Genomic DNA, 26,171 nt, shown 5'->3' on the forward strand with positions numbered 1-26,171 from the left:
AGTCGTGCCGCCCCTGTGTGAACCGAGCCTAAGGCCTGGGGTCCTGCAGGTATCACAGAATAATACAAAAAGACATTCTACAAGTCTGACATCATTTATAAAAAACAAACAAAAAAAATAAATAACAATTAAAATGGTTGAAAAACTGTACATAGACAGAAGTGAAAATTTTGACCCAATACCTGTCTAAGGGGCCTACTCTGCTCAATGGTGCATTACAGACCAGTCAAAGAAAGGTAATGATAAATATACATAAGTAATACAAAAAAAAGAACATAATAAAAAAAGGGAGGAGAATTGCAAATTCTTTTGTCAGTCTGGCTACAAGATTTTTCTACACAGTTGTGGGTAAATTAGTTAGTTAAGCAATGATAAATCAGTCTTTCTCAGAAAGTTTTTTTTTTTCTCCAAAGATGTAGATATGCTGTAACATCATGCATAGAAAGCAGTAACATTTACAAGAAAGCTGAGGTAGTAATACTAGCGTTACAAAAATACACAGGACTGAAAGAATTTGCACGATTCAAGCTACACCCACACAACTTCACCTTCTCCAGAAAATAGTTTAAGCACTTAAAGGGCCCAGTGAGACAAAAAAAAAAAAAAAAAAAACACCTGCAACATTGTACAATTGTTAGATTCATTTTTTTTCCTATACCTGTAATTCTGGCCAAAAAAACTTGCAGTTAGCAATCACCATGCCCTACCTTGCTGCTAGATGTGAAAACCATTGGATGCTCACATCCTAGCAACAAGGCAGGACATGGAGATTCCCAATTGGGAGTTTTTCAGCCAGGCTTCCGGAGGTGCCTAATAGCCTACAGGCATGATAATACAATTAATAAACAGGTTTAGATTACCGCACAGCTTCTTTTTTTTTTTTTTTAAATTCTACTGGGGCCCTTTAAAGGTGAGCTGCAGCTCCCACCCATAAACCCCCCCCCCCCCAATTTTCCAATTTTTTTTTTTCTTAAAGTCAGAAGCCTTACAGCTTCACAACCAGTTTCCTAGTGCACATGTGTGAAACATGCCGCACTTTGCGGATGGGCTGCAGTCTTCCGGGACCCATGAAATGTCCCAGAAGGCTGTGGGGGAGGGGGGGCGAAGTCTCGGCTGAGTTCACCGCAGCAAACTGAGCCAAAAGTGGGAGCGGGTACCTGTCAAAACCAAGTAGAAACCACCCCCCCCCCCCCAAAAAAGGTGCCAAATGAGGCAGTAGAAGGGGGGGGGGGGGTGTTAGGAAGCAGACAGGCAGAGCTTCCCCCTTTTTAGGTGGAGCTCTGCTTTAAAGCAGAACTTCACTTAAATGTGAAAAGTTCTTCTCACCACCTGTAATGATAATGCTTTTTTTTTTTTTTTTTTTGTCTGTGGGTAACTTTTTCTGACAGGTACCCGCACCCACCTTCACAATTCTTGCCTAGGCAAAAACTACGGAAGCTTGGCCCAAGCCCTGCCTGCCCTCAACCTCCTGGGAAATGTCACATGTCCCAGGAGGCTGCTAAACCAACGTGATCTTGCGCATGTGTACTCAAGAGCTGGCTGTGAGACAGGAGAAAGCCACAGCCAAGATGGTGGCATCAAGGATCCGAAGCCCAGTGAAGAACTGACCCTGGTGAAGACAGTGCTGCACTGGTAAGTGTCTTTTTGTAAAATTATTATATTATATTTTTATTTATTTTTTTTTTAAAAGGGACCGAAGTTTCTCTTTAACAGTTTTCTCGAAAAGGTGAACTTAGGCTTTAATGCTTGCACCAAATTATGAGTGAAATAACACCTTTTGACCCCTCCAAGGGTTCAGATCACGTTAACCCCCCCCCCCCCTCAAAATCACTACATAGGATGATTGAGAAGTTTGCTGGAACAGTCTCCTGAAATGTCTTTAGTAGCTACACTACTAGTACAACAGTCACTGCAGTTCCAGTACAGAGACTGGAGATACAGAACACGGGACCTTCCAATGGATTCTTGCATATAGTTGAATAATAACAGACATCTTTTCAACCATGGCAACAATATCCTCCCATTGGTGGTAGTTGCAGATTAGATCCCATCCAGTTTTGGCCCCCAAAGGTCCTTGCACCTTCTGTATCCAAAGAAGTTCCACTGTTGGCTTCACTTATCACCAATCGATATAGGCAGCCGATTTACGAGAAGGTTGCTGATGCAAGGTGGAAATGTAAAATATGGTCTTTGGCTGACTTAGGAAGGAACCACATAGAGAAGACTGGTGGTCTGAACCGAAATGCCATCCTTGGAGTTCCACCATTAGATTGCAACATACTCCAATGGTCTTGATATCTTGTAAACCACAAGTCTTTATGCCGTTGTTTCAGTTCAATAGTTCAAAGACACCCACAGCTCAGCAACCATGGTTCCAAACCTCATCTGTTTATGTATAAAATAAGCTATGCCTTCCATATAAAAAAGAGGCGATAGGTAAAAAAACGATCAAAGTGTCCGGTGCACAAAAAATAAAAGTTCCTGTCGTGGTCAGTTGGCAGTGACACGAGACTTTAGCCAGTCTAGCCCAGCAGGAAGCCTTGAAAAAGGAGAAGAGAAACTGGATTAAACATTTTATTACATCTATAGGTTAATAACAAAAATACAGAAGTTGCGACTACTTAAGGTTTTGCAACATTTACCATTTACATAAGTTGCTACTTAGGTTATTTTTAAAATCAAAAAGCCGTCATGACAAAATGGAAATTTACAAAATCAGCGTCTAGAATGTCACAATAGTTTGGTAATACGGGAAAGTGATGTAGTTTTTGGAAGGTGTTTTTCCCCAAAATTCAAGAAGGAGGTTTGAAGCCCTTATTTGCTGCCCAGTAGATACTATACAGCAGGGCTATGCAAATAGCGGACCTCCAGCTGTTGCAAAACTACAAGTCCCATCATGCCTCTGCCTCTGGGTGTCATGCTTGTGGCTGTCAGAGTCTTGCTATGCCTCATGGGACTTGTAGTTCTGAAACAGCCGGAGGTCCGCTAATTGCATATCCCTGCTATACAGTATAGTGTAAAGCTTCCCCATAACTGCCCATCATTGTTAAACTCTTTTATCTGAAGAAACAGTGCCAAAAAGAAGGCAACTATTTATACACATGCCCTCTGGCTATACTAGGCATGGGGGCAAACTAAGGCTGGCCATAATCTGATTGAATTTTTGACCAGTTCTGACTTAACCGGTCTAAAATTTGATTTTTTCGTGGCCCCAGTTGGCACCACCCTATTAGGCATCCTTTGGCTGAAAAAAAAAAAAAAAAAAAAAAGGGAGCAAGGTGGAAAACGGTCAGCTTTCAGAATTTAATAGCTACAGTGGGAGATTAAGCCATCTGTGCTGCTTATTGTAATAAGAACAACATTTGTCTTTTTTTATAGGCCCCCCTTTTACACGGGTGCCTCCATGAAGCATGATTTCCGCTTGCTCAGTGGGGGGGGATCTCTCCGCTGAGCAGGCGGGTGACCGGTCCATTTGATTGGACACGGCACAAGTTTGGCAGCAGATTTCATGCAATGATTTTGGCTGAAACTTGCTGATCGGCTGTGTCCAATCACATGCTATACATACAAAAACACAGAACTGCGATCTGGCTGTTTCTACTCCCTGGAAACCAGGGGAAAAAAAAAAAAAAACACACACAGCCTGATCAGAAAGTAAACTTTTTTTTTTTAACCAAAAGACATGTAGCAGAATACTCACATGTAAAAGTGCCATACCTGGCACTGGGAATAATCTGCCAACAAATTGTTGTAAACTGCTGCTGCTCCGCTATCCTGTGGAGCCAGCATGCATTCCACTAGGCCTCCTGATGACAAAACGCGTAGGGGCGGGCATCTCAGTCACATATTCCGTCACTTTCACCTAGTGGAACGCACGCTGGCTCCAGAGGATCGTGGAGCAGCAACAGTTTACAACATTTTGCTGGCAAATTATTCCTGGTGCCAGGTATTGCACTTTTACATGTGAGTGGACACCTTTTTATCTTTTTTTTTTTTTTTTTTTTTTTTTAAAGTGGTTTTTAATAAATGGTATCATGCCATGTCAATCCCTGTCATTTTTATTCTCCCTATGAATTGGATACATCAAGAGGGATCTCCAATTTCTGGATTAAATTACAAAGCATGTTAAAGCTTAGTAGATCCACCTCGGTATAAGCCCAGGGGTCCATACCTGCGAGTGAGTGCACACCCCTGTGGGGGAATATTTACGGTGTGGTCTTTGGAGTGGAACATTTCATGCACACGGAGCACTTGATCTGAAACTTTTTGGATGCAAATCCATTCACTATTTTTTTACTGGAAGCATGCTTGTTTTCAAGTTTATAGACGGTTTATTAATTTCAAATAATTTTATGGTCTCATATTAAATTGAAGAATTTACATGTATTTATGACTTACTGGTCATGAGCCTTGTGGCACTATTGCATTTTTTTAATGCAATTCGCATATGGTATATTGTTTTAGACTAATAATAATTAGTCTATAATTAATAGAACATAAAAAGTGATACTAATGCTACATGGCCAGAGATTTGAGTCCAAAGAAAATGAATTGGCCACAACCAAGTAAACTAGAATTATTTGTTGCCTTGATAAACCCCATTTTCAGGAGAGCCAATAAGAGCGGACTATAAAACATTAATATGGCTGAAAATAATCATTATAGAAAAAACATACACTGCAGCTTGGATAACATTGTCTAGGTTGCAACCCAGTTGTTGGCATACTTTTCGGACCAGTAAAAATGTTATAACATGTCGCTGAGCTTTAAAATGCTTTAGTAAGATTTTATTCAACCACTTGCAGACCGCCGCACGTCGATATACGTCCAAACTGACATGGGATATCGTTACCATAACCCCTGTATCCTCATGTTCGGCCAGCGGTCCGGTTTCTGATAAGAGTGGTCTCTGCTGTGAATTTGCCGTAAGATCACTTACCGGCAGCGGGAGAGGCTCCCCCCCTCCCACCGCTTACCGGATCCATCGGCAATCGTATCTTCACCCTGGCTGGGCATGGAGACAAGTGAGGGGAAGATGGCCCCCATAATGATGCAGGGCGGAAGAGACATCAAAACATCACTTTCGCCCACAGCTCTTATTTTTTTAAATTACTTTTTTTTTTTTTTTAAATTGCATTTTTGTGTAAATATAAGATCTGAGGTCTTTTTGACCCCAGATCTCATATTTAAGAGGTCCTGTCATGCTTTTTTTCTATTACAAGGGATTTTTACATGCCTTGTAATAGGAATAAAAGTGACAATTTTTTTTTTTTTTTTAAACGTGCCCGGTCCCACCGAGCTCGCATGCGGAAGTGAACGCATGCATGAGTAGCGCCCGCATATGAAAACGGTGTTCAAACCACACATGTGAGGTATCGCCACGATCGGTTGAGCGAGAGCAAAAATTCTAGCCCTAGTCCGCCTCTGTAAGTTAAAACATGCAACCTGTAGAATTTTTTAAACGTCGCCTATGGAGATTTTTAAGGGTAAAAGTTTGTTGCCATTCCACGAGCGGAAGCAATTTTGAAGCGTGACATGTTGGGTATCAATTTACTCGGCATAACATTATCTTTCACAATATATATATATATATATATATATATATATATATATATATATATATATATATATAAACATTGGGCTAACTTTACTGGTGTCTTATTTTTTAATTAAAAAAAAAGTGTATTTTTTTCAAAAATAGTGCACTTGTAAGACCACCGCGCAAATGCGGTGTGACAGAAAGTATTGCAACAACCGCCATTTTATTCTCTAGGGTGTTAGAAAAAAAAAAATGTATAATGTTTGGGGGTTCTAAGTAATTTTCTAGCAAAAAAAAAAAAAAAAAAAAAAAAAAAAAAAAAAACCTTGTTTTTAACTTGTAAACACCACATCTCAAAAAAAGGCTTGGTCCTTAAGTGGTTAACCACCATTAACCTAAAGCACCTGTACAGTTTCAGTATGACTGCACAAGGTCATGTATGACGATGCAAGGTGAAACTCAAGTTCAGTGAACTAATACAGTCAAGGTGGAAAACAATATATGAAGCAAAAGGATGGTATTGCATCAGTTCTAAGAAACAAGTTAGTTTAGTTTTGCTGATTTAGTAGATAACATTGGGTAATTTCCAGTGTGCATTGAAAGTCGTGTAGTGGTGGAAAAAAAGGAGAAAGGGGGAAGAAGTATTATCTAACAAGGAGAGGTTTATACCTAAAATATTAATAAAAAAATACCAATTATGAATATTACTAATATTAATCTAATAGTACTAATTAAAAGGATTACCAACACTGGGTAGTAGAACAGTAGAACAGGCAAATATCCATTTGTGAGGACAGCTAAGCTGCCTTTAAAGTGGTTGTATACCTGCTGAAATTTTTTTTTTTACCCCTGTAAAGCAAAAGGCATAATGAGCTAGTATGCACCGCATACTAGCTCATTATGAAATACTTACCTTAGAACGAGGCGTCGGTATCTTACCTGGTCCACGCCGAGGTAGCTGACATGTTGCCTCGGCGTGTCTTCCGGGTATCGCGGTTCCAGCGCTGTGAGTGGCTGGAGCCGCGATGTTATCACTCCGCGCATGCGCGCGGGAGATTTCTTTCCCGGCAAGGTCCGGCAGTTGCCGGGCCTTCAGCCAAGAATCCCCTGTGCACATGCGCCGCTGCAGTCAGCGGCTCATAGCAAGGGGAATATCTCCTAAACCGTACAGGTTTAGGAGATTTTTTTTTTTTACCTACAGGTAAGCCTTATTATAGGCTTACCTGTAGGTAAAAGTTAAAAAAAAAAAAAAAAAAAAAAAAAAGACTATACAACCGCTTTAAGACGCCTGCTACAACCACAAAGACAATTGTGATATTGTGAAATGCAAGGGCATGTTAGAAAGAACAAATGGTAAAATTCTAATTTTGTAGTAGGAAGACTTACCCTTCTCCTGTAAGAGCACAGCACCCTTGAATATGCCACGCTCTGTCTTTTATAGCACTAAGTGCCAATGAAGAAGAAATTTCTGAGGCAGACATGGAGTCTTTTACATCTTGCTTGTTGGCAAAGATTAACACAGCTGCATTTTTCAAATCCTGCCAAAAGAAAAGCATTTGTTTAGAACCAATATGTTGAATATGAAAAACATAGAAGTGATTACCTACAGTAGCTAGTTATCTACTTCTATTTAGAGCTGAGCTCCAGGGGAAAGTAAAATTCCTCCCTTTTAGTGAGTCTGCCCCCACATTGCAAGGGTTAAATGCTTGCTTAGGTCTAGGGGGACCAGAAAATAAAGCCCTTTACTTACCCAATCCTCTGGTCTTGGCATCCTCTTCTCCCCTTTGCTCTGGTGGTTGCAAATCCCCTGTTTTCTTGGCATCTTCTTCTCCCCTATGCTCTGGTAGTTGCAGGTCTTCTGATGTCATCGAGTATAGTGCAGGATTGGTAGCCTTGCATTGGACATGAGGACGCTGAAGAATAGTCCACCATCAGAGCATAGGGGGGAAATCCCACTGCAAGGGAGGATCTTTACTTTCCCCAGAGATTAGTTTTAAAGTGGAACTTAATTACTAGCACTTGGTTTTCATGGCTGAGGAGACTGTACGGTGGATTTACTAAAACTGAAGAGTGCAAAGTCTGGTGCAGTTCTGCATAGAAACCAATCAGCTTCCAGTTTTGTTTTTTTGTTAAACCTTAATTGGACAAGCTGAAGTTAGAAACTGATTGGCATGCACATGCACAGCTGCACCAGATTTTGCACTCTCCAGTTTTAGTAAATCAACACCTGTAGGTCGGTTATGCAGGGCATTTTTTCAGCGGGAACAAGGGGAAATGCAGTTCCGGCACTGAATGTATGTAATGGCAAGGGGTGCTGGGGTGGGCTGGAGGGTCTATTGTTGCTGGAGCGCATCTATTTTGCTGGCGGGTCAATTTGCCGGAAGAGATCTACTATTGATCGAGTGGGTCTATTGATGCTGGCTGCTGGGAGATGTGTTGTTGCTGCTGGGTGGTATTTTGTTGTGGGGGTCTATTGTTTGAGTGAATCTATTGTTGCTGGCGGGGTCTATTGCTGCTGGCTGTGGGGAATCTATTTTACTACTTTTCTTGCTATCATTAACAAATTTCATATAAAATTACTTAGAACCACAAAATTATACTTGGCTCTGTACTCTCTAAAAAGGGGCAGTACTGAGAGGTGGGTAGGGGATGAAACCAAGGAACGCTGCTCAGAGGTGGGTAGGGGACTGAGATAAGAAGTGACTCAGAAGAAACACCTATTCTCGGAGAAAAAAAAAAAAAAAAAAAAGCCCTGCCATTATGACATAAAAGCATTTTACTGGCTAGCAATATTTTCCTGTATACTGCAGCCACAAATGCATAAACCATGGATGAAAGGACTAAGCAACTCCTGTGCACATCCCTGGCTTGCTAAGCAAGACAGCGAAGACTCCTTAAAGTGGTTGTAAACCCCCCTGAGACATTTTTACATATGTACTGAAAATATCTCCTAAATGTGCGCAGTTTAGGAGATATTTACCTTGTAGAGATCATTGGCGCATGCACAGTGAAGAAACGGTCCTCCGTGCTGTTTCTTCCCCAGCGTGTGCCGTGACTGGCAGCTCCCGCGCAGAAGTGACATCATGCGACTCTGGCCAGTCACAGAGCCAGAGTCCGTGGCCCCAGAAGGAAGAAAGGTGAAGATGGATGCTTCCACCAGCAGGGACAGCGCGGGCTTCGTTTGCAGGCAAGTGCCACATAATGGACTAGTATGCGATGTATACTAGCCCATTATGCTTTTAACTTTGCAGGGGAATAAAGAGGAAGTAAAACCCATGAAGTAACCCATTAGGGTTTATTTCCTCTTTAAGGAAGGCTGGGAGAAGATGGCAGTGGTTGCAACGGAGTGACAAGGGAGATAGAGGGGGCATTGCATTGCTGGAGGAGGGACCCCAATAATCTTTAAGCATTAGCAAGTTGCAATTATAAACAGACATCTAAATTCTGATTGACATGGGCTACCCCCATTCTGTTTCTTCTACTCTTCCTGCTTTTACCCAAAACTTTATAAGGTATGCACTAAAAGGCTTAGAAAGCTACCCTACCTCATGGGCCAACATCTTGTACAGCTCCTCCCGGGTCTCTGGTAACCGTTCTCGGTCAGTGCTATCAATTACTAAGATGACAAACTGAAAAAAAATAAAATAAAAAATTATGATTAAATAAAAACAAAATCAGAATCAAGAGACCCTTACTGACACAAATACACACACATACATATATATATATATATATATATATATATATATATATATATATATATATATATTATACACACACACACACACATATGTACACCCCTCACATTTTTGTAAATATTTTATTATATCTTTTCATGTGACAACACTGAAGAAATGACACTCTGCTACAATGTAAAGTAGTGAGTGTACAGCTTGTATAACAGTGTAAATTTGCCGTCCCCTCAAAATAACTCAACACACAGCCATTAATGTCTAAACCGCTGGCAACAAAAGTGAGTACACCCCTAAGTGAAAATGTCCAATTGGGCTCAAAGTGTCAATAGTTCCTGTGGCCACGATTATTTTCCAGCACTGCCCAAACCCTCTTGGGCATGGAGTTCCCCAGAGCTTCACAGGTTGGCACTGGAGTCCTCTTCCACTCCTCCATGACGACATCACGGAGCTGGTGGATTTTAGAGAACTTGCGCTCCTCCACCTACCATTTGAGGATGCCCCACAGATGTTCAATAGGGTTTAGGTCTGGAGACATTCTTGGCCAGTCCATCACCTTTACCCTCAGCTTCTGTAGCAAGGCAGTGGTCGTCTTGGAGGTGTGTTTGGGGTCGTGTTGTTGGAATACTGCCCTGCAGCCCAGTCTCTGAAGAAAGGGGATCATGCTCTGCTTCAGTATGTCACAGTACATATTGGCATTCATGGTTCCTTCAATGAACTGTAGCTCCCCAGTGCCGGCAGCACTCATGCAGCCCTAGACCATGACACTCCCACCACCATGCTTGACTGTAGGCAAGACACACTTGTCTTTGTACTCCTCACCTGGTTGCCGCCACACACACTTGACACCATCTGAACCAAATAAGTTTATCTTGGTCTCATCAGACCACAAGACGTGGTTCCAGTAATCCATGTCCTTAGTCTGCTTGTCTTCAGCAAACTGTTTGTGGGCTTTCTTGTGCATCATCTTTAGAAGAGGCTTCCTTCTGGGATGACAGCCATGCAGACCAATTTGATGCAGTGTGCTGCGTATGGTCTGAGCACTAACAGGCTGACCCCCCCACCCCTTCAACCTCTGCAGCAATGCTGCCACACTCCTACATCTATTTCCCAAAGCCAACCTCTGGATATGACGCTGAGCACGTGCACTCAACTTCTTTGGTTGACCATGGCGAGGCCTGTTCTGAGTGCAACCTGTCCTGTTAAGCCGCTGTATGGTCTTGGCTACCATTCTGCAGCTCAGTTTCAGGGTCTTGGCAATCTTCTTATAGCCTAGGCCAGTGATGGCGAACCTTGGCACCCCAGATGTTTTGGAACTACATTTCCCATGATGCTCAGCTACACTGCAGAGTGCATAAGCATCTGGGGTGCCAAGGTTCGCCATCACTGGCCTAGGCTGCCTTTATGTAGAGCAACAATTATTTTTTTCAGATCCTCAGAGATCTTTGCCATGAGGTGCCATGTTGAAATTCCAGTGACAAGTATGAGAGAGTGAGAGCAACAATACAAAGTTTAACACACCTGCTCCCCATTCACACCCGAGACCTTGTAACACTAACGAGTCACATGACATCGGGGAGGGAAAATGGCTAATTGTGCCCAATGTGGACATTTTCACTTAGGGGTGTACTCACTTTTGTTACCAGCGGTTTAGACATCAGTGGCTGTGTGTGGAGTTATTTTGAGGGGAAAGAGATAGATATATCTCTATACATACATCTTTTTTTATTGTATTTTTTCTACTTGTCACTAAATATTGACTAGCAGTAGTTTCACGGTCTGTGAATGGCTGCAGTTCCAAGTTGGTGACCTCCTGTGTGCAGAGGGGAAGCCACTTGGCACAGGATCTGGAAGATAGCGGTGATCACTGTAGAAGACTACTACAGGGATTGTCAGCATCTACATTGGTCTGAGTATGAGATATACATACTTGCATTATTCCAAGCTGGACCAATGTGAATTCAGATCATACATGAAGCTCAACTTTAAGAAAAAGTAATGACTAGAGTAGCTTTGCCTTCTTTTGCAGACTGCAGATTCAAAATTAGAGATCCGGAGATTCTTACCTCTGTGTTGGAGTAATAACTATTCCATGTAGCTCGAAGGGTCTCTTGTCCTCCAATATCCCACATTAGAAAGTGTGTGTTCCGTAGGACAATCTCCTCAACATTACTGCCAATAGTTGGGGCTGTGTGCACCACCTCGTTCATCAGACTATAGGGAATAAAGGGAAAAAAAAAAAAAAACCAACAGGGTTAGACTTACTAGTAGTTCTAGGAGTGTTCCAAATTGTCACATGGGAGATTCCCCACCAGGAACACAAAACACCTAAATGAAAAACACTTTAAAAAAGAAAGATATGTAATCGATGCTTCCATTCACGATCAATGAAATAAATTCTTCCCTTCATGATTAAATGAAAACTCTTTTAAAAGGAATTTCTTCTTACTCAACTGTAAAGAACGGATACAATTTTGTGTTGTGCACAAGTGAACTTTTACCACCCCCAGATCCTCTATAGCTCCCTACTCTGCTGCTTTCTTAAAATTTTGTTTGTCATTTCCAATATTTACCCAGCCCCGTCCCCCCCGCCAACCTTCTTTTGTCCAGGCAAAAATGATGTGTCCCTGCTCACAGCAGCTGCAGGGTGGAGATGGCATGTGTCATTGGAGTCTGGCCACCTGAACTTTGAAGAAGCAGCCAACTCTCGAGATCATAGAAAGGCCAAGATGGCAGCACAAGACCCAGGCTACTGCCTTTGACCAGAGGATTGCAACAGGACTATGCTGGATCTGCTTGTTAGGTGAATCATTGACTATCTAGGATGACTGGTAAGTGCGGATATAAAAAAAAAACAAAAAAAAAAAAAAAAAAAAAACAAAATAAAAAACACCAAACACACACACACACACACACACGCTCGTCACTGAAGCTCCTCTAAGTACAATTGAATTTAAAGGGTTTAATGCTTCTCCCTATGTTATGGAGAAGGGCAAGGTTGCCTGTTTTTTTTCCTAATACACTTTCTGTTATAGGGTGACAATGCTTTTCCTCCATAGATACACTACCAAAAGAATTAGGGAAATTCAAATGCTCAGTTTCCCTTTTCCCACAAATATTTAGTAGCCATATGCTAACTAGATAAGGGCCTTTTACTTCCTCTCCAGCCCCAAGGCCATTTGCTGAGGACAGGCTTTAAATACTCACAATTGGTACAGGATGGTGGTTTTCCCAGCATTATCCAAGCCAACAATGATTACTTTGTGCTCTGTAAAACAAATGGACAAGGGGTATTATTACTAAGTATTGTGGCAACAACATAGATAGAAGAGCAGTACAAGTGAAAACAGTAAATGGTACAATAAAACATCTTGAAGTGGCACTTGAAGGATCAGTCGTGAACTTGGTAAAGTTTTCTGAAGTGTTCGTGGACTTCTACACAGGGTAGTCAAGACTTAGCCTGACCATACACCGAGTGAATTTCAACCGGGTCGTCAGAAATTATTTATTTATTTTTTGAACCTGAATTGAGAGAGAAAAAAGAATAATAATGGGCTGGGCAGAAAATTGTTGGCTGAAGACTGTCTGCAACCAATCAGTGCAGTCATGGTTTGGATATTCTGATAGCCAATGCCACCAAATCAGTTAGCAGGGGGAGATTTGTCCATCTGTGCCAATAATCGTGACTGGAGGTTAGATATCTTTGGTTCAGCTCACAGGCTGAGTGAAAAAATACATTTCAAAAAATGTATCTTGTGTGTATGGCCAGCCTAAAGTCCAACTGCAGCCCAATCTCAAGGGTTGAAGCGCAAGTCCTCATTTCTTTTATTTTGGAAAAATGTATTTGTACAAGAACAGGAGGTGATGGATACCTTTCTGATGGAGGCACAGATTGCAACAACAAAAAAAAAAAGTTTTATTTAGTGGAGAGGAGTTTGAATACTGTTTGTCAGGTATTTAATGCGTTGTGTGTGTTCTCAGTGACTCCCACACCCTCTCAATTCATGTCCTGGAGTCACCGGTACAGAAAAGTAAGGGGAAATCTGCTCAATAAGGAAACAGAAAGCTAAAGATTTGAAAGGTTCTGACTCATCTACTGCAAATGAAAAGTAAAAGTCAGTAAGAACTCTTGAGCTTATAATTGCATGAAGGGATTTTCTGATCATTTGCAACCGATTAGTGTTTTTTTCCCCACTTTAGAAAAAGAAACCTTTACCATGCATGTACCACAGCCAAACATCAACTAAATCAACAGCATAAAAGCAGTAAACTGAATTCTCCAATGCAAATTCTGCCAGTCAGGCCAACCTTATGCCTCGTACACACGATAAGAATATCGGATGAATGATCGTCCTTTCTTACATGCTAGTCTCATATCGAAAATTAAGAGGTTGCTAAAGTTACGAAAATTCTCGTATGACAGAACACAACTTCGGAAGTGATGTAACATATTTTTTTGTTTCAGAGCATGCGTAGTCTTGGTCACACAATTTTTTTTTTTGTTTCAGATGAATATCTTACTGATTAAATGAAAATCATTCGCTCTGCTATCACTCAAGAAAAGTTTTCGGGTTGGTCCCTTTGGATATTGTTGGATGGATGAACAGTCGTGATTGGCTCTCGAAAGCTGTGTACTAACGATCAGAATATCGTATGATCACTTTGATCTTCTGATCATGTGTTCTAGGCATTCGAGTAACCCAACTGATCGTCTCTTCCATAGAAAAACAGCAGATCTGCTCTGAAGCACACAGACCACAACTGCCAAATTAACAAAACAAAATCATGCCATGTCTTGGAGTACCTTTGGAAAATAATAATAGATTTGGCAACAGAGCTTGCCATTCTGTCCACACACATACGAAACGGTTAAAGTATATCTTAAACGGGCCATAGATTGTTCGCATCTTGGATCGTTCAGCAGCGACCGACCAAGATTCCAACCAACTATGGGCAGACTAATTGTACCCAAGTCAGTCCATCTATTGACTTGGGTACAACCAGTGTGTTGTATTTCTAGCATGTGATTATAGTCACTGGCACTAGTTACTGTGTTCCCCCGGCAGGGAAATTAACTTTTCTGCAATCCGTGGTTGAAGGAAAGAAAATCACATCATACATCAGCCTAAAGCCAACACATATCTTTTACTTTTAGATAGGAGTAGGGTATAGGTTAAGTAAGGGTAAGTCCCGCAGACTGACCAAGAGGAAGAACTTGATTTCCCCTCATCCACACTAAATAGCATGGATGGAGGGATCTGCAATGCCAGCTATTGTATTCTGACAACCAGCACATGGATGCAGGAATTGTTCACATCTGAGAACTTTCTGCCCAGCGCCTGCAACAAAAGTCAATCGAAAGATCAGCTTTTACTGAGTAGGTGTTGACAGGGCCATCCACAGAATGAATTTTGGCCAATTTAACAATAATCAGCTGATCTGTGACAACTCAATAATTTTAGATTTATTGAATTGAATCCTTGGTGACAAAAGGTCACTATGGAAAAGAGCAAATCTATCCAGCAGACACGAACCGCAATAAAAAGCTAATAGGGCTGATAACCTTTCCAGCTGTCTAGAACTGGAGGAAAAAAGTTGCTTCTTTAAGGGCCCTTGGCAAACCTCACTTTCCTCCTCCCCTTTAGGTCTCTACTTAGAAAAGTCTGACAGATGTGGAGAGAAAGGAATGCAAGCTATGTCTGAACTGTAAAAACATTCTGGGCTGGAAAGTAGCCTGTGAGAAGCAGAAGAAAGCTCTGTAACATTCACCCCCTCCCCGATTATTGTAGAAAAGCACCAGGGTCTAAAACCCATTTACATTCAACTATGCAGAGATAATAATAGCCCGCGGCAAGGGAAGAGGCTCTATACACAAGCAGTGAGACAAAAAAGTCATGGAGCAAACACAAGCTTGTAAAGGAGAAGGTTAATGAGGGTGAGGAACACAAAAAGCATCAAGACAACAGCAGAGAAGAGTGAATTATAGCCTGTAAAGCACTTCTCAGATAAAGTATTCTTCATCACCATGACCTATGACTCTCAGTGCCGAAGATGGCAGTCTAGACCTATCCAGCTGTTGCAGAATTATAATTCCCAGTAGGACTTGTTTCAATCCAGAATTGCTGAGGAGCAGAAGATGAAGTATACAAACAAGTCCACAAAGTTTACAATAGATCGAGAGGGGACTAGTGCCAACATTTGTAAACTATTTTAATACAGCATGTGCTTGTCTACATCAGCCATTCTTAATTAGGGTTCAGTGGAAGACTAGGGTTTCTCCACAGGTAGCTGAGGCTTCCTTGGTTGTCCTCCCAGTTGATTGTAGCTGCATTGTTTTTGGGCCAATACCACTTGGAGGAGCCAGTGGAATGACTTCAGTTCTCTTTTGTTACTCTGTGATGGTGGCATTCTGACCCCCACCGCAAGGGGATCAATTACCCCATTGCTCCCCAATGAATTGTTCCTTCCTAGATCTGACATTTCAAGGGTTCCTCTGGGGTAAAAGTAGAATAAATATATGGGAAGACATTCCAAAATGTTTAAACAATTTAAATATAGTATGGGTTTGCCTACAAATGGCCATCCTCTACCAGAGTTCTGTGGAAGACTAGCTTTCCTCCAGAGATTGTGGGGGCTTCCTTGGGAAGTGTCTGGTTGACCTCCCATGTGATAGTGTCTGCATAGTTCAATTGCTACTTGGAGGAGCCTGCGGCATCTCATCAATTATCTTTATCTCTTTGTAAGGGTGCCATTCTGACTACCACTGTAAGGTGGGCATTTTTTCACCCCCACTGGTCACCAATATAAAAGGCCGGCTTTACATGGTGTAAACTTCTTTCCTGCAACCACAGGGTTGCAGGAAAAAAAAAAAAAATTGCTTGATTCCCCTCATTACAGTCGGTATTGATGGGGGAATCCCTCCCGCAGTGTCCCCACCAGGAGAACACCATGATTATTGCTAGCAGCTATACCATCTGCTAACGATAATCGCAAGTATAATCTGGCAGGATTGATCGACTTGGTACATTCAACCTGCCCATACAGGGGTCGAATCTCAGCCAGTTCCTGCTGAACCAGCTGAGATTCAACCTGTCTATTGCCAGCATAAGGGGCATTTTCCTCATTGTCCTCCAATAACTTGTTCTTGACAGGGTCCCCCGTTTAGATCTTATAAAGTATTCCTCTGAGGGTAAAAAGGTTGAGAAATGATGACCTACATAAGCGGACTGGCATATTCCATTAGATACTTTACATATCCCCCACACCCAAATCGGAAAAGGAAAACAGGAGATCCTCTCTTGGTACATACTGTTTTTCTTCACCTGTGTGAGAATTATTTTCCTCCTGCTTCCTGAAAAGTTTTGGATACTCACATCACCTATCCCAGGAGGCAATCTCAGGCACATTAAGCGTGCGACTGGCACCTCATCAGGGGGGAGGCTTCAAGAACCCAGAAGAGGCATCTGACCCCCTGATGGCATCACCATAGAAAAAAAAAAAAAAAAAAAGTAGGATGCATCCTGGTTTGTGGCAGGTTTCACCAGGGAATGCAAGCACGCATGGAGTTACTGAAGGTCTTCTTTATTAGCTGGTCTTTCAAGGGCTTTGAATTGTATTTTGCCAATCTATTGATGTTGGTGTACCATTTGGGTAAATTTCTCTTCACTTCAGTTCTCCAAGACACCACCAAAAATAAGAAATCTACCAAATTGAAAGAAGTTCCCATTCAACTGTCCCAATAGAAGATTTACCCTTTACCTTTTGTTTTGAGGATGCTAACATTTTGGATTCCCCCTCACTGTCGTTCATGCAATGGTGGTCACCAGTAGAGATGAGCTAGGGCATGTTCAAATACCCTTCCAAAATCACATGGCCAAGGAAGCTGTGGCCTGTAACGAATGGGCCAATCAGTGGTAGTGGGGGAATTCCCACCCTGCACATATACCGGGGGCTTGTGTATGTGGGGCTGCAGGGCAGGAAATGCCCCCACCGAAGATGACTGGCCCATTCATTACAGGCCCCCAGCTTCCTTGGCCACATGGGTTCAGAAGAGCACCCAAACAGGTTTAAAGAATATGTAAACCCAACATTTCATATTCCTGATATGTGCCTGTCGTACCATATACTTCTATGAGAAAGTATCCTGTTCTCTTTGTATTCCTTCCTTTGTGTGAAATCCCTGGTGTTCCTACCAGTCTGCTTTCCTATCAAAACCTGACCACACTAGACATGAGAGCTCAGTGTGGTCAGTTCTCTAGCAGTGCTGGGAACTCAGCCTGCTCTCCTCCAATGATCAGACTCTTGCTGACATGCCCCAGCTGCCCAGCCTTTCACTGGGAAGACCAGTGTAGTGCTGTTTATCCTATCCTATAGCATACTAACTCATTATGAAATACTTACCTTAGATCGAAGTCCCCCATATCGTAGCTGGTCCACATCTTGCCCTTGGCATTTCTCCACGCAGGAGTCTTCTTCTCGGTGTCTGCCGGACCTTCAACCGGGCATTCAGAGTGCATGTGCCGCTGACGTCAGCGGCTGCAGGCAAGGTGAAGATCTCCTAACCATACAAGTTTAGGAGATATTAATTTTACCTACAGATAAGTCTTATTACAGGCTTATCTGTAGGTAATAATGACAAATTAGGGTATACAACCACTTTAAGATCAATACAGAGTAGGGAAGCACGGATATAATCGGCTGCCAAAAATTATTGTCTGAAGATATGTAATCTGTGTTTTGCCGATAAAGAAAAAAAAAAAAAACACAAAAAGAGAAAAAAAGTGCCGATAATGGCCACTGAAAATTATCGTCCGAAAATAGAAAAAAGGTTCCGATAATGGGCAAAAATAAATTCATGATATTAATTGAAAATAATTATAAAAAAAAAAAAAATACAAAACACCCCACCAGAAGCACAGAACTGTCCATTGCAGTTTTTGGCCAAGTACATTCTGAATTTTCAGTTTTGGTCCAGAATATTTATTTTGGTGCACCACTGCTACAAAGTGCTGAATCTCCCCAATGGGGACACAGCAATAAAAACTTGACAAACGACCACTCACTAATCGAATTTCGGATGGTTTTGAATTAAATTCCCTGTTGGCCCCCTCCCCTTTGATCCAAAAATCAAAACAACTGGGTGGAGAATTCTCGACTCACCTGTGATTCCATCCAATCAGCAGCAGTCACATTTTGGAAACAGCCGCTGTATTCTGACAGCATCCAGAGACGGCTGTCACAATACATTAGAGATTCATCCATCTGCTTTGTATATGGATAGCGAAATCTGTTCAATTTTCCTACAACAGCCCGCAGGCTAAGGGCTCACCTATATTAGTGTTGACCTCTAAAGAGTGATCTGTGCTGGATCGCTTTTCAGAGGGCCTTTGACTGGCGGCCGAGAAGCATTAGTCACCTTCCCAACGCTTGGTGTAACCCCTAGGAGGTCCACACCATCACATGAAGGGCACAGGGTCGAGGGCCGGTATTGGCACAGCCCCACTGAGTAGAATGGGTCACGTCCGGTCGGCGGTACGGACGCCAAACGCATCATTCTTAAAAAAAAAAAAAAAAAAAAAAAAAAAAACCATTGCGGACACAGCATGTGTACATCAAATCCTGTATAATAATAATAATAATAATAAATCACCATCCGGCTGCCTTCACAGCATTAGGGGGGGGGGGGGGCGATAATGCAGATCGACCACTTGTTTTTACTGCTCCCCCAATGTAAAGTTACTTGTAATGAATGTGAGGGGATGGCCAGTGTAACCTTCATCCCTCCAGGAGGACTCCACAATACTCCGAGTAATGATCAACAGTGTAGAAAAGTTCTCAGAGCTCCCCAATCACCAATAAGAGAAGCCATGCCAGGACCCATCACCTCCATACGTCACACTCACCTTTATTACCGAAAATGCTCATAAGTTTAGTAAACAGCTGCCCCATTGTTATCGATCTGGTCCGCTAATCGATCAGCTCGGCAGATCACCGGTCTGGAAGTCGCTGATTCGCTCTAAGAAAACCAAAGGCTGGCCGGAGCATTTAAACACACGTGACGTCACGCAGGCCCTTCCCACATTTCGGGCGTGGCTTGGCTGAATGGCTTTCCTAGGGAGTGGCTTTCCTGGGGAGTCCCATGACGTCAGTCGCGCTGCGTAAAAACACGGGCGGGGGGCGTGGCCATGCCCATATGAGGCAGGCGATACTGCGAAGCTCGGTGAGGTGGTTTCCTCTCGTGTGAGCATTTCCGGTTATAAATTGTTTTCTGTTTACTGGAAACACGTTCTTCCGTCATGAGTGAGAGAGAAGGCACGGGCTGTTCTGTGAGGACATCGTATACTACAAGGACAGCGAGGGGCACGTGCAGCTCCAATAGACTTCTCTAGAGATAATCACCCTCACAGAGGAGGAGGAGATTTCTCCTCACTGGTTATCCCACAGATAGAACAGGAAGTGAGAGGAAATTCCCACCCCAAGATTTCCTTCACACACTGGGGAATTCCCACCAGTAGAATCCCAGGGAGTGCATGTTGTTCTGCATTACAAAATATGCCAGTATACATTCCTAGTGCAGAAAAGTCCCTTCTATTGCTCTCAGCGTCTCCGAATCGTCAAATACTCCAACTTCCTGTTAGACGATGACTACCATGTTTCCCCAAAAATAGGACCGGGTCTTATATTAACCACTTCAGCCCCAGAAGGATTTGCCCCTTAAGGACTGGGCCTCTTTCTGAGATTCGGTGTTTACAAGTTTAAAAACAGTTTTTTTTTTTGCTAGAAAATTACTCAGAACCCCCAAACATTATACGTTTTTGTTTTCTAACACCCTAGAGAATAAAATGGCGGTTGTTGCAATACTTTCTGTCACACCGTATTTACGCAGCGGTCTTACAAGCGCACTTTTTTTGGAAAAAATACACTTTTTTGAATGAAAACATAAGACAACAGTAAAGTTAGCTCAATTTTTTTTTTATATTGTAAAAGATGATGTTACGCCGAGTAAATTGATACCCAACATGTCACACTTCAAAATTGCGCCCGCTCGTGGAATGGCGACAAACTTTTACCCTTAAAAATCCCCATAGGCAACATTTAAAAAAATTCTACAGGTTGCATGTTTTGCATTACAGAGGAGGTCTAGGGCTAGAATTATTGCTCGCGCTCTAACGATCGTGGCGATACCTCACATGTGTGGTTTGAACACACGGGAGCTACTCACGTATGCGTTCGCTTCTGCACACGAGCTCGGTGGGATGGGGAGCGTTTAAAAATTTTTTTTTAATTATTATTTCTTTTACCTTTTATTTTTACACTCTTTAAAAAAAAAATGGTGTCACTTTTATTCCTATTACAAGCAATGTAAACATCCCTTGTAATAGAAAAAAGCATGGCAGGACCTCTTAAATATGAGATCTGGCTGCAAAAAGACCTCAGATCTCACATTTACACTAAAATGCAATCAAAAATAAATAAATTTGTCATTTAAAAAAATTATTAAAAAAAAAAAATGGCCCTTTAAGAGCTGTGGGCAGAAGTGACGTTTTGATGTCGCTTCCGTCCAGCAACTGTATGGAGACGGGTGGAGGCCATCTTCTCCTCACTCGTCTCTATGCACAGCTAATGACAGGAGGCGATCGCCTCTGCCGATGGCTCCGGTAAGCGGTGGAGGGCACCAGATCATGGCAGAGGGGGGGGAGGGCCCTCTCCCGACGCCAATAAAAGTGATGTTGCGGCGAATCCACCGCAGGGACCACTTTTATCTTGTAGCCGACCGCCCGCTGAAGAAGAGGATACAGGGGTTATGGTAGCTAGCTGCTGCTATAACTATATCCTCCTTCAAAGTCCCGACGTATAACGACGGTGGGTGGTCCGTAAGTGGTTAATGACCAGGCCATTTTTTGCGATACGGCACTGCGTCGCTTTAACTGACAATTGCGCGGTCGTGCAACGTTGTACCCAAACAAAATTGACGTCCTTTTTTCCCCACAAATAGAGCTTTCTTTTGGTGGTATTTGATCGCCTCCGCGGTTTTGTTTTTTTTTTTCCGCTATTAAGCACTTACCAACCAGGCCAATTCTGACATTTCTCTCCTACATGTAAAAATCATAATTTTTTTGCTAGAATATTACATAGAACCCCCAAACATTATATATGTTTCTTTAGCAGAGACCCTAGAGAATACACTGGCGGTCATTCCCATCTTTTATCTCGCATGATATTTGCGCAGCAATTTTTCAAACACGTGTTTTTTGGGCAAAAAAAACAGTTCAGAGCTTTAAAAAAAAAAACAAAACAGTAAAGTTAGCCCAATTTTTTTGCATAATGTGTAAAATGAAGTTCCGCCGAGTAAATAGATACCTAACATGTCACACTTCAAAATTGCACACGCTCGTGGAATGGCGCCAAACTTCGGTACTTAAAAATCCCCATAGGCGACGCTTTAAAATTTTTTACTGGTTTAATATTTGGAGTTACAGAGGAGATCTAGGGCTAGAATTATTTCTCTCGCTTTAACGTTCGTGGCGACACCTCACATGTGTGGTTTGAACACCGTTTTCATATGTGGGTGAGACTTACGTATGCATTCGCTTCTGCGTGCGAGCACACGGGGACAGGGTTTTTTTTTTTTTTTTTATTTGTTCATTTTACTTTATATTTTTTAGTTTGACACTTAAAAAAAATAAATTTGATCATTTTTATTCCTATTACAAGGAATGTAAACATCCCTTGTAATAGAAATATGGCATGATCGGTCCTCTTTACAGTGCGATATGAGGTCAGTAAGACCCCGCATCTCACCTCTAGGCTGGGAAGCCTGAAATAAAATTTAAAAAAAACAATCTCAGCTACCCAGCCAAGGCGGCGCCGTTTTTTTGAATGCAGAGGCCGGGAGTGATGTCATAACATTGCGCTTGGCCTCCAACGATCATAGAGACTTCGGCGACCATCTGGTCTGCCGGAAATCTCTATGGTAAGCATCCGGGGCCGGCGGATCCGTTCTCTGACTCACTGCGGTGAGTCGGCAGAAGCACCGAAGGGCGGCGGGAGGGGGGGGACGTCCCCCCTCGCCGCCCGTAAGAACAATCAAGCGGCTGGCCAGCCGCTATGATCATTCTTATGGTGTAGGGAATCGCCGGCTGAAAAAGCCGATATCTGAATGATACCTGTAGCTGCAGGCATCATTCAGATATGCCCGCACAAAGCCCAGGACGTCATATGACGGCCAAGTGGTTAAACAAAAAAAGATCAACAATTTTGAAAAAAAACAGTATTTTTTACTTTTTGCTATAATAAATATCCAAAGAAGAAAATTAAAAAAAACTAATTTATTTATCAGTTTAGGGCTTTAGGCCAATATGTATTCTTCTACAAATTTTTGATTAAAAAAAAATCGCAATAAGCGTATATTGATTGGTTTGCACAAAAGATATCATGTCTACAAAATAGGGAATGGATTTATGGCATTTTTATTATTATTATTTTTTTCACTAGTAATGACAGTGATCTGCGATTTTTTTCGAGACTGCGATATTGCGGCGGACAGATCGGACACTTTTTTGGGACCATTGACATTTATACAGCGATCAGAACTAAAAATAGCCACTGATTATTGTATAAATGACACTGGCTGGGAAGGGGTTAACACTAGGGGCGATCAAGGGGTTAACTGTGTTCCCTAGGGAGCTGTTTCTAACTGTGGGGGGGAGGGGACTTACTGGGAGTAGAGAAAGATCGCTGTTCCTGATCACTAGGAGCAGACAATCTCACTCTACTCCCCTGACAGAATAGGGATCTGTTGTTTACACTGACAGGTCCCCGTTCTGCCTCTCTGTGCAGCGACTGCAGTTGGCCGGCGGCACTGATTGGCTTCCTCACTAGCGAATGGGCGGCATGCGTGCAGCCACAGATTGCTGTGTACGCACCCGACGTACAATGACGGAAATTCACTCAGGAGAGCCAACCTGCAGCGGCTGACCGGGAAGTCATTCATTTTGACTACCAAAAACATACTAAGACCTATTTTCAGGGAATGTCTTATTTATTTACGGTATGTATAAAAAAAAAACATTCCATCCCCTGTCAGCTTAGGAGTAATGTGAAAGGAGGAGAAGCGCAGAGCTTCGGCGGGTCAAGTGAGCGCCCAGCGGCGATGTAAATAAGGTATTTTCCACAATAAGGTTACACAAGCAGACACACTGCACATTATATAATATTTTTACAGAACAAATTACATGATTTTAAAAGGACTTTAACTAGGGCTTATTTTCGGGGTAGGGCTTATATTGCAGCCATTCCAGAAATTCACGCTAGGTCTTATTTTCGGGGTAGGACTTTTTTTCAGGGAAACCCAGTACATTTATTTTCCATGGACCCTCTGTATGTTGGAACATAGCCACCTCCTCCTGATTACTCCTGAGATGGACTGTGGGATGTGAGATGGACTGTGGGATGCGAGATGGACTGTGAGATGGACTGTGGGATGCGAGATGGACTGTGAGATGGACGATGGGATGTGAGATGGACTGTGAGATGTGAGATGGACGATGGGATGTGAGATGGAGGATGGGATGTGAGATAGACTAGGAGATGGACTGTGGGATGTGAGATGGACTATGAGATGGACTGTTGGATGTGAGATGGACTGTGAGATGGAGGATGGGATGTGAGATGGACTGTGGGATGTGAGATGGACTGTGGGATGTGAGATGGACTGTGGGATGTGAGATGTTCTGTGGTATGTGAGATGAATGATGGGATGTGAGATAGACTATGAGATGGACTGTGAGATGTTCTGTGGTATGTGAGATGGACAATGGGATGTGAGATGGACTATGAGATGGACTGTGAGATGTTCTCTGGGATGTGAGATGGACTATGGGATGTGAGATGGACTGTGGGATGCGAGATGGACTATGGGATGTGAGATGGACGATGGGATGTGAGATGGACGATGGCATGTGAGATGTGAGATGGACGATGGCATGTGAGATGCACGATGGCATGTGAGATGGACGATGGCATGTGAGATGTGAGATGGACGATGGCATGTGAGATGGGATGTGAGATGGAGGATGGGATGTGAGATGGACTGTGGGATGTGAGATGGACGATGGGATGTAAGATGGACGATGAGATGGACTGTGAGATGTGAGATGTTCTGTGGTATGTGAGATGGACGATGGGATGTGAGATGGACTGTGAGATGTTCTGTGGTATGTGAGATGGACGATGGGATGTGAGATGGACGATGGGATGTGAGATGGACTATGAGATGAATTGTGAGATGTGAGATGTTCTGTGGGATGTGAGATGGACGATGGGATGTGAGATGGGATGTGAGATGGACTGTGGGATGTGAGATGGAGGATGGGATGTGAGATGGACTGTGGACTGTGGGATGGGAGATGGACGATGGGATGTAAGATGGACGATGAGATGGACTGTGAATTGTGAGATGTTCTGTGGTATGTGAGATGGACGATGGGATGTGAGATGGACAATGAGATGGACTGTGAGATGTGAGATGTTCTGTGGTATGTGAGATGGACGATGGGATGTGAGATGGACTGTGAGATGTTCTGTGGTATGTGAGATGGACGATGGGATGTGAGATGGACGATGGGATGTGAGATGGATGATGGGATGAATTGTGAGATGTGAGATGTTCTGTGGGATGTGAGATGGACGATGGGATGTGAGATGGATTATGGGATGTGAGATGGACTATGAGATGTGAGATGGACGATGAGATGTGAGATGGACGATGAGATGTGAGATGGACTGTGGGATGCGAGATGGATTATGTGTTAGGGCTGGGCTCAGCCCTTCCTTTTCTGAGCTGGCCGCTCAGCTGTTGGCTAATTGCCAGCTCCCATCTCTCTCAACAGCTGAGTAACTGGAGTCCTACAGTGGCCCCGACCCGTGGGCTTATGTCCTCTGCAGCATTTTCTTGGCTTTGCCAACTATTATCGGAAGTTTATTCGGAACTTCTCGTCTCTGGTCAAGCCCTTGACTGATATGACCAGAAAGGAAGGTAACCCACAGAGTTGGTCTCCGAAGTCCTTGAGAGTCTCAAAAAGCGGATGCCGTGCTTGTGCAAAATGCGATAGAGCAAGGGAGGGTTATAACCCCTGTAAGAATTATTTTCGCCTGCCCAAAGGGGAGATTTCCATTCACTTCCTGTCCCATAGCCAAAACAGGAAGTGAGAGGAAATGCCAGCAAATTAAGGGAATTCCTTGGGGACCCCCAAATTTGGGATTTTCTTTTGCTTTCTCTTTCAGTGGTAAAGAGGAAAAACAGAGAAGGTGAATCTCCCTAACTGGGGCACAGACAGCAATAAAAACTGCCAGGTGTTCTAATCCCTCTCCACTCTATCCAAAATTAAAGAAAAAGTTTTGCCTTTAGTTACACTTTAAGTGCGTGCATGGTTAGTTTTTATTACCTGTTATTACAGGTAGTTATTACTTCTCACAGAGGTCACACAACTCCCCCTGGCAATGCCTTCAGCTGCAGTAAAAGATATGTGTGGAGCTTGGAGTGGTGGAAACCTAACACACACTTATCGATCATGACAATCTAACTACTTTCCTACAATCGGATTTTCCATCCAGACCAATCAGAATAATGTAAATAGAGTTGAACAGTTTTAACCAATCAATTGATAACATGGTATTTGTTTTTTTGATAATTCATGGATTCCATCCTATTGTTCAATTCTGTGATGAATTGTTCAATAAGATAATTATATGTATGGAGACCATTAAAGTGGAATTAAACTCAGAAAAAAAGAAACAGAGAGAGAGAAGGGGTATTTTTTACAGAAGAGACCCTATCGGTCTCTTCTGCCATAACTGCTTATCTCTGCCTGTCAGTGTTAATGTACACTGAGCCACGCATACACAGCTCTGCATACTTTTACGGCACCACTTTGCGGCAT

The 26,171-nt window shown here is 42.7% G+C and overlaps 1 protein-coding gene across 1 annotated transcript; it reads right to left on the reverse strand.

Moving 5' to 3' along the window:
* Positions 1 to 75: 75 nt before the first annotated feature.
* Positions 76 to 19,309, reverse strand: ARL5C (ARF like GTPase 5C). Its single transcript, XM_073608106.1, has 6 exons — positions 19,134 to 19,309; positions 12,439 to 12,499; positions 11,298 to 11,445; positions 9,085 to 9,168; positions 6,926 to 7,077; positions 76 to 2,539 (listed from the first exon to the last, which is right to left on the reverse strand). Exons 1-6 carry the CDS (start codon positions 19,177 to 19,179, stop codon positions 2,491 to 2,493), a joined length of 540 nt encoding a protein of 179 aa, XP_073464207.1. The 5' UTR covers positions 19,180 to 19,309; the 3' UTR covers positions 76 to 2,490.
* Between the last annotated feature and the right edge of the window lie 6,862 nt (positions 19,310 to 26,171).

The sequence above is a fragment of the Aquarana catesbeiana genome, linkage group LG12 (genome assembly GCF_042186555.1).
Source record: "Aquarana catesbeiana isolate 2022-GZ linkage group LG12, ASM4218655v1, whole genome shotgun sequence".
Taxonomy (NCBI): Eukaryota; Metazoa; Chordata; class Amphibia; order Anura; family Ranidae; genus Aquarana; species Aquarana catesbeiana.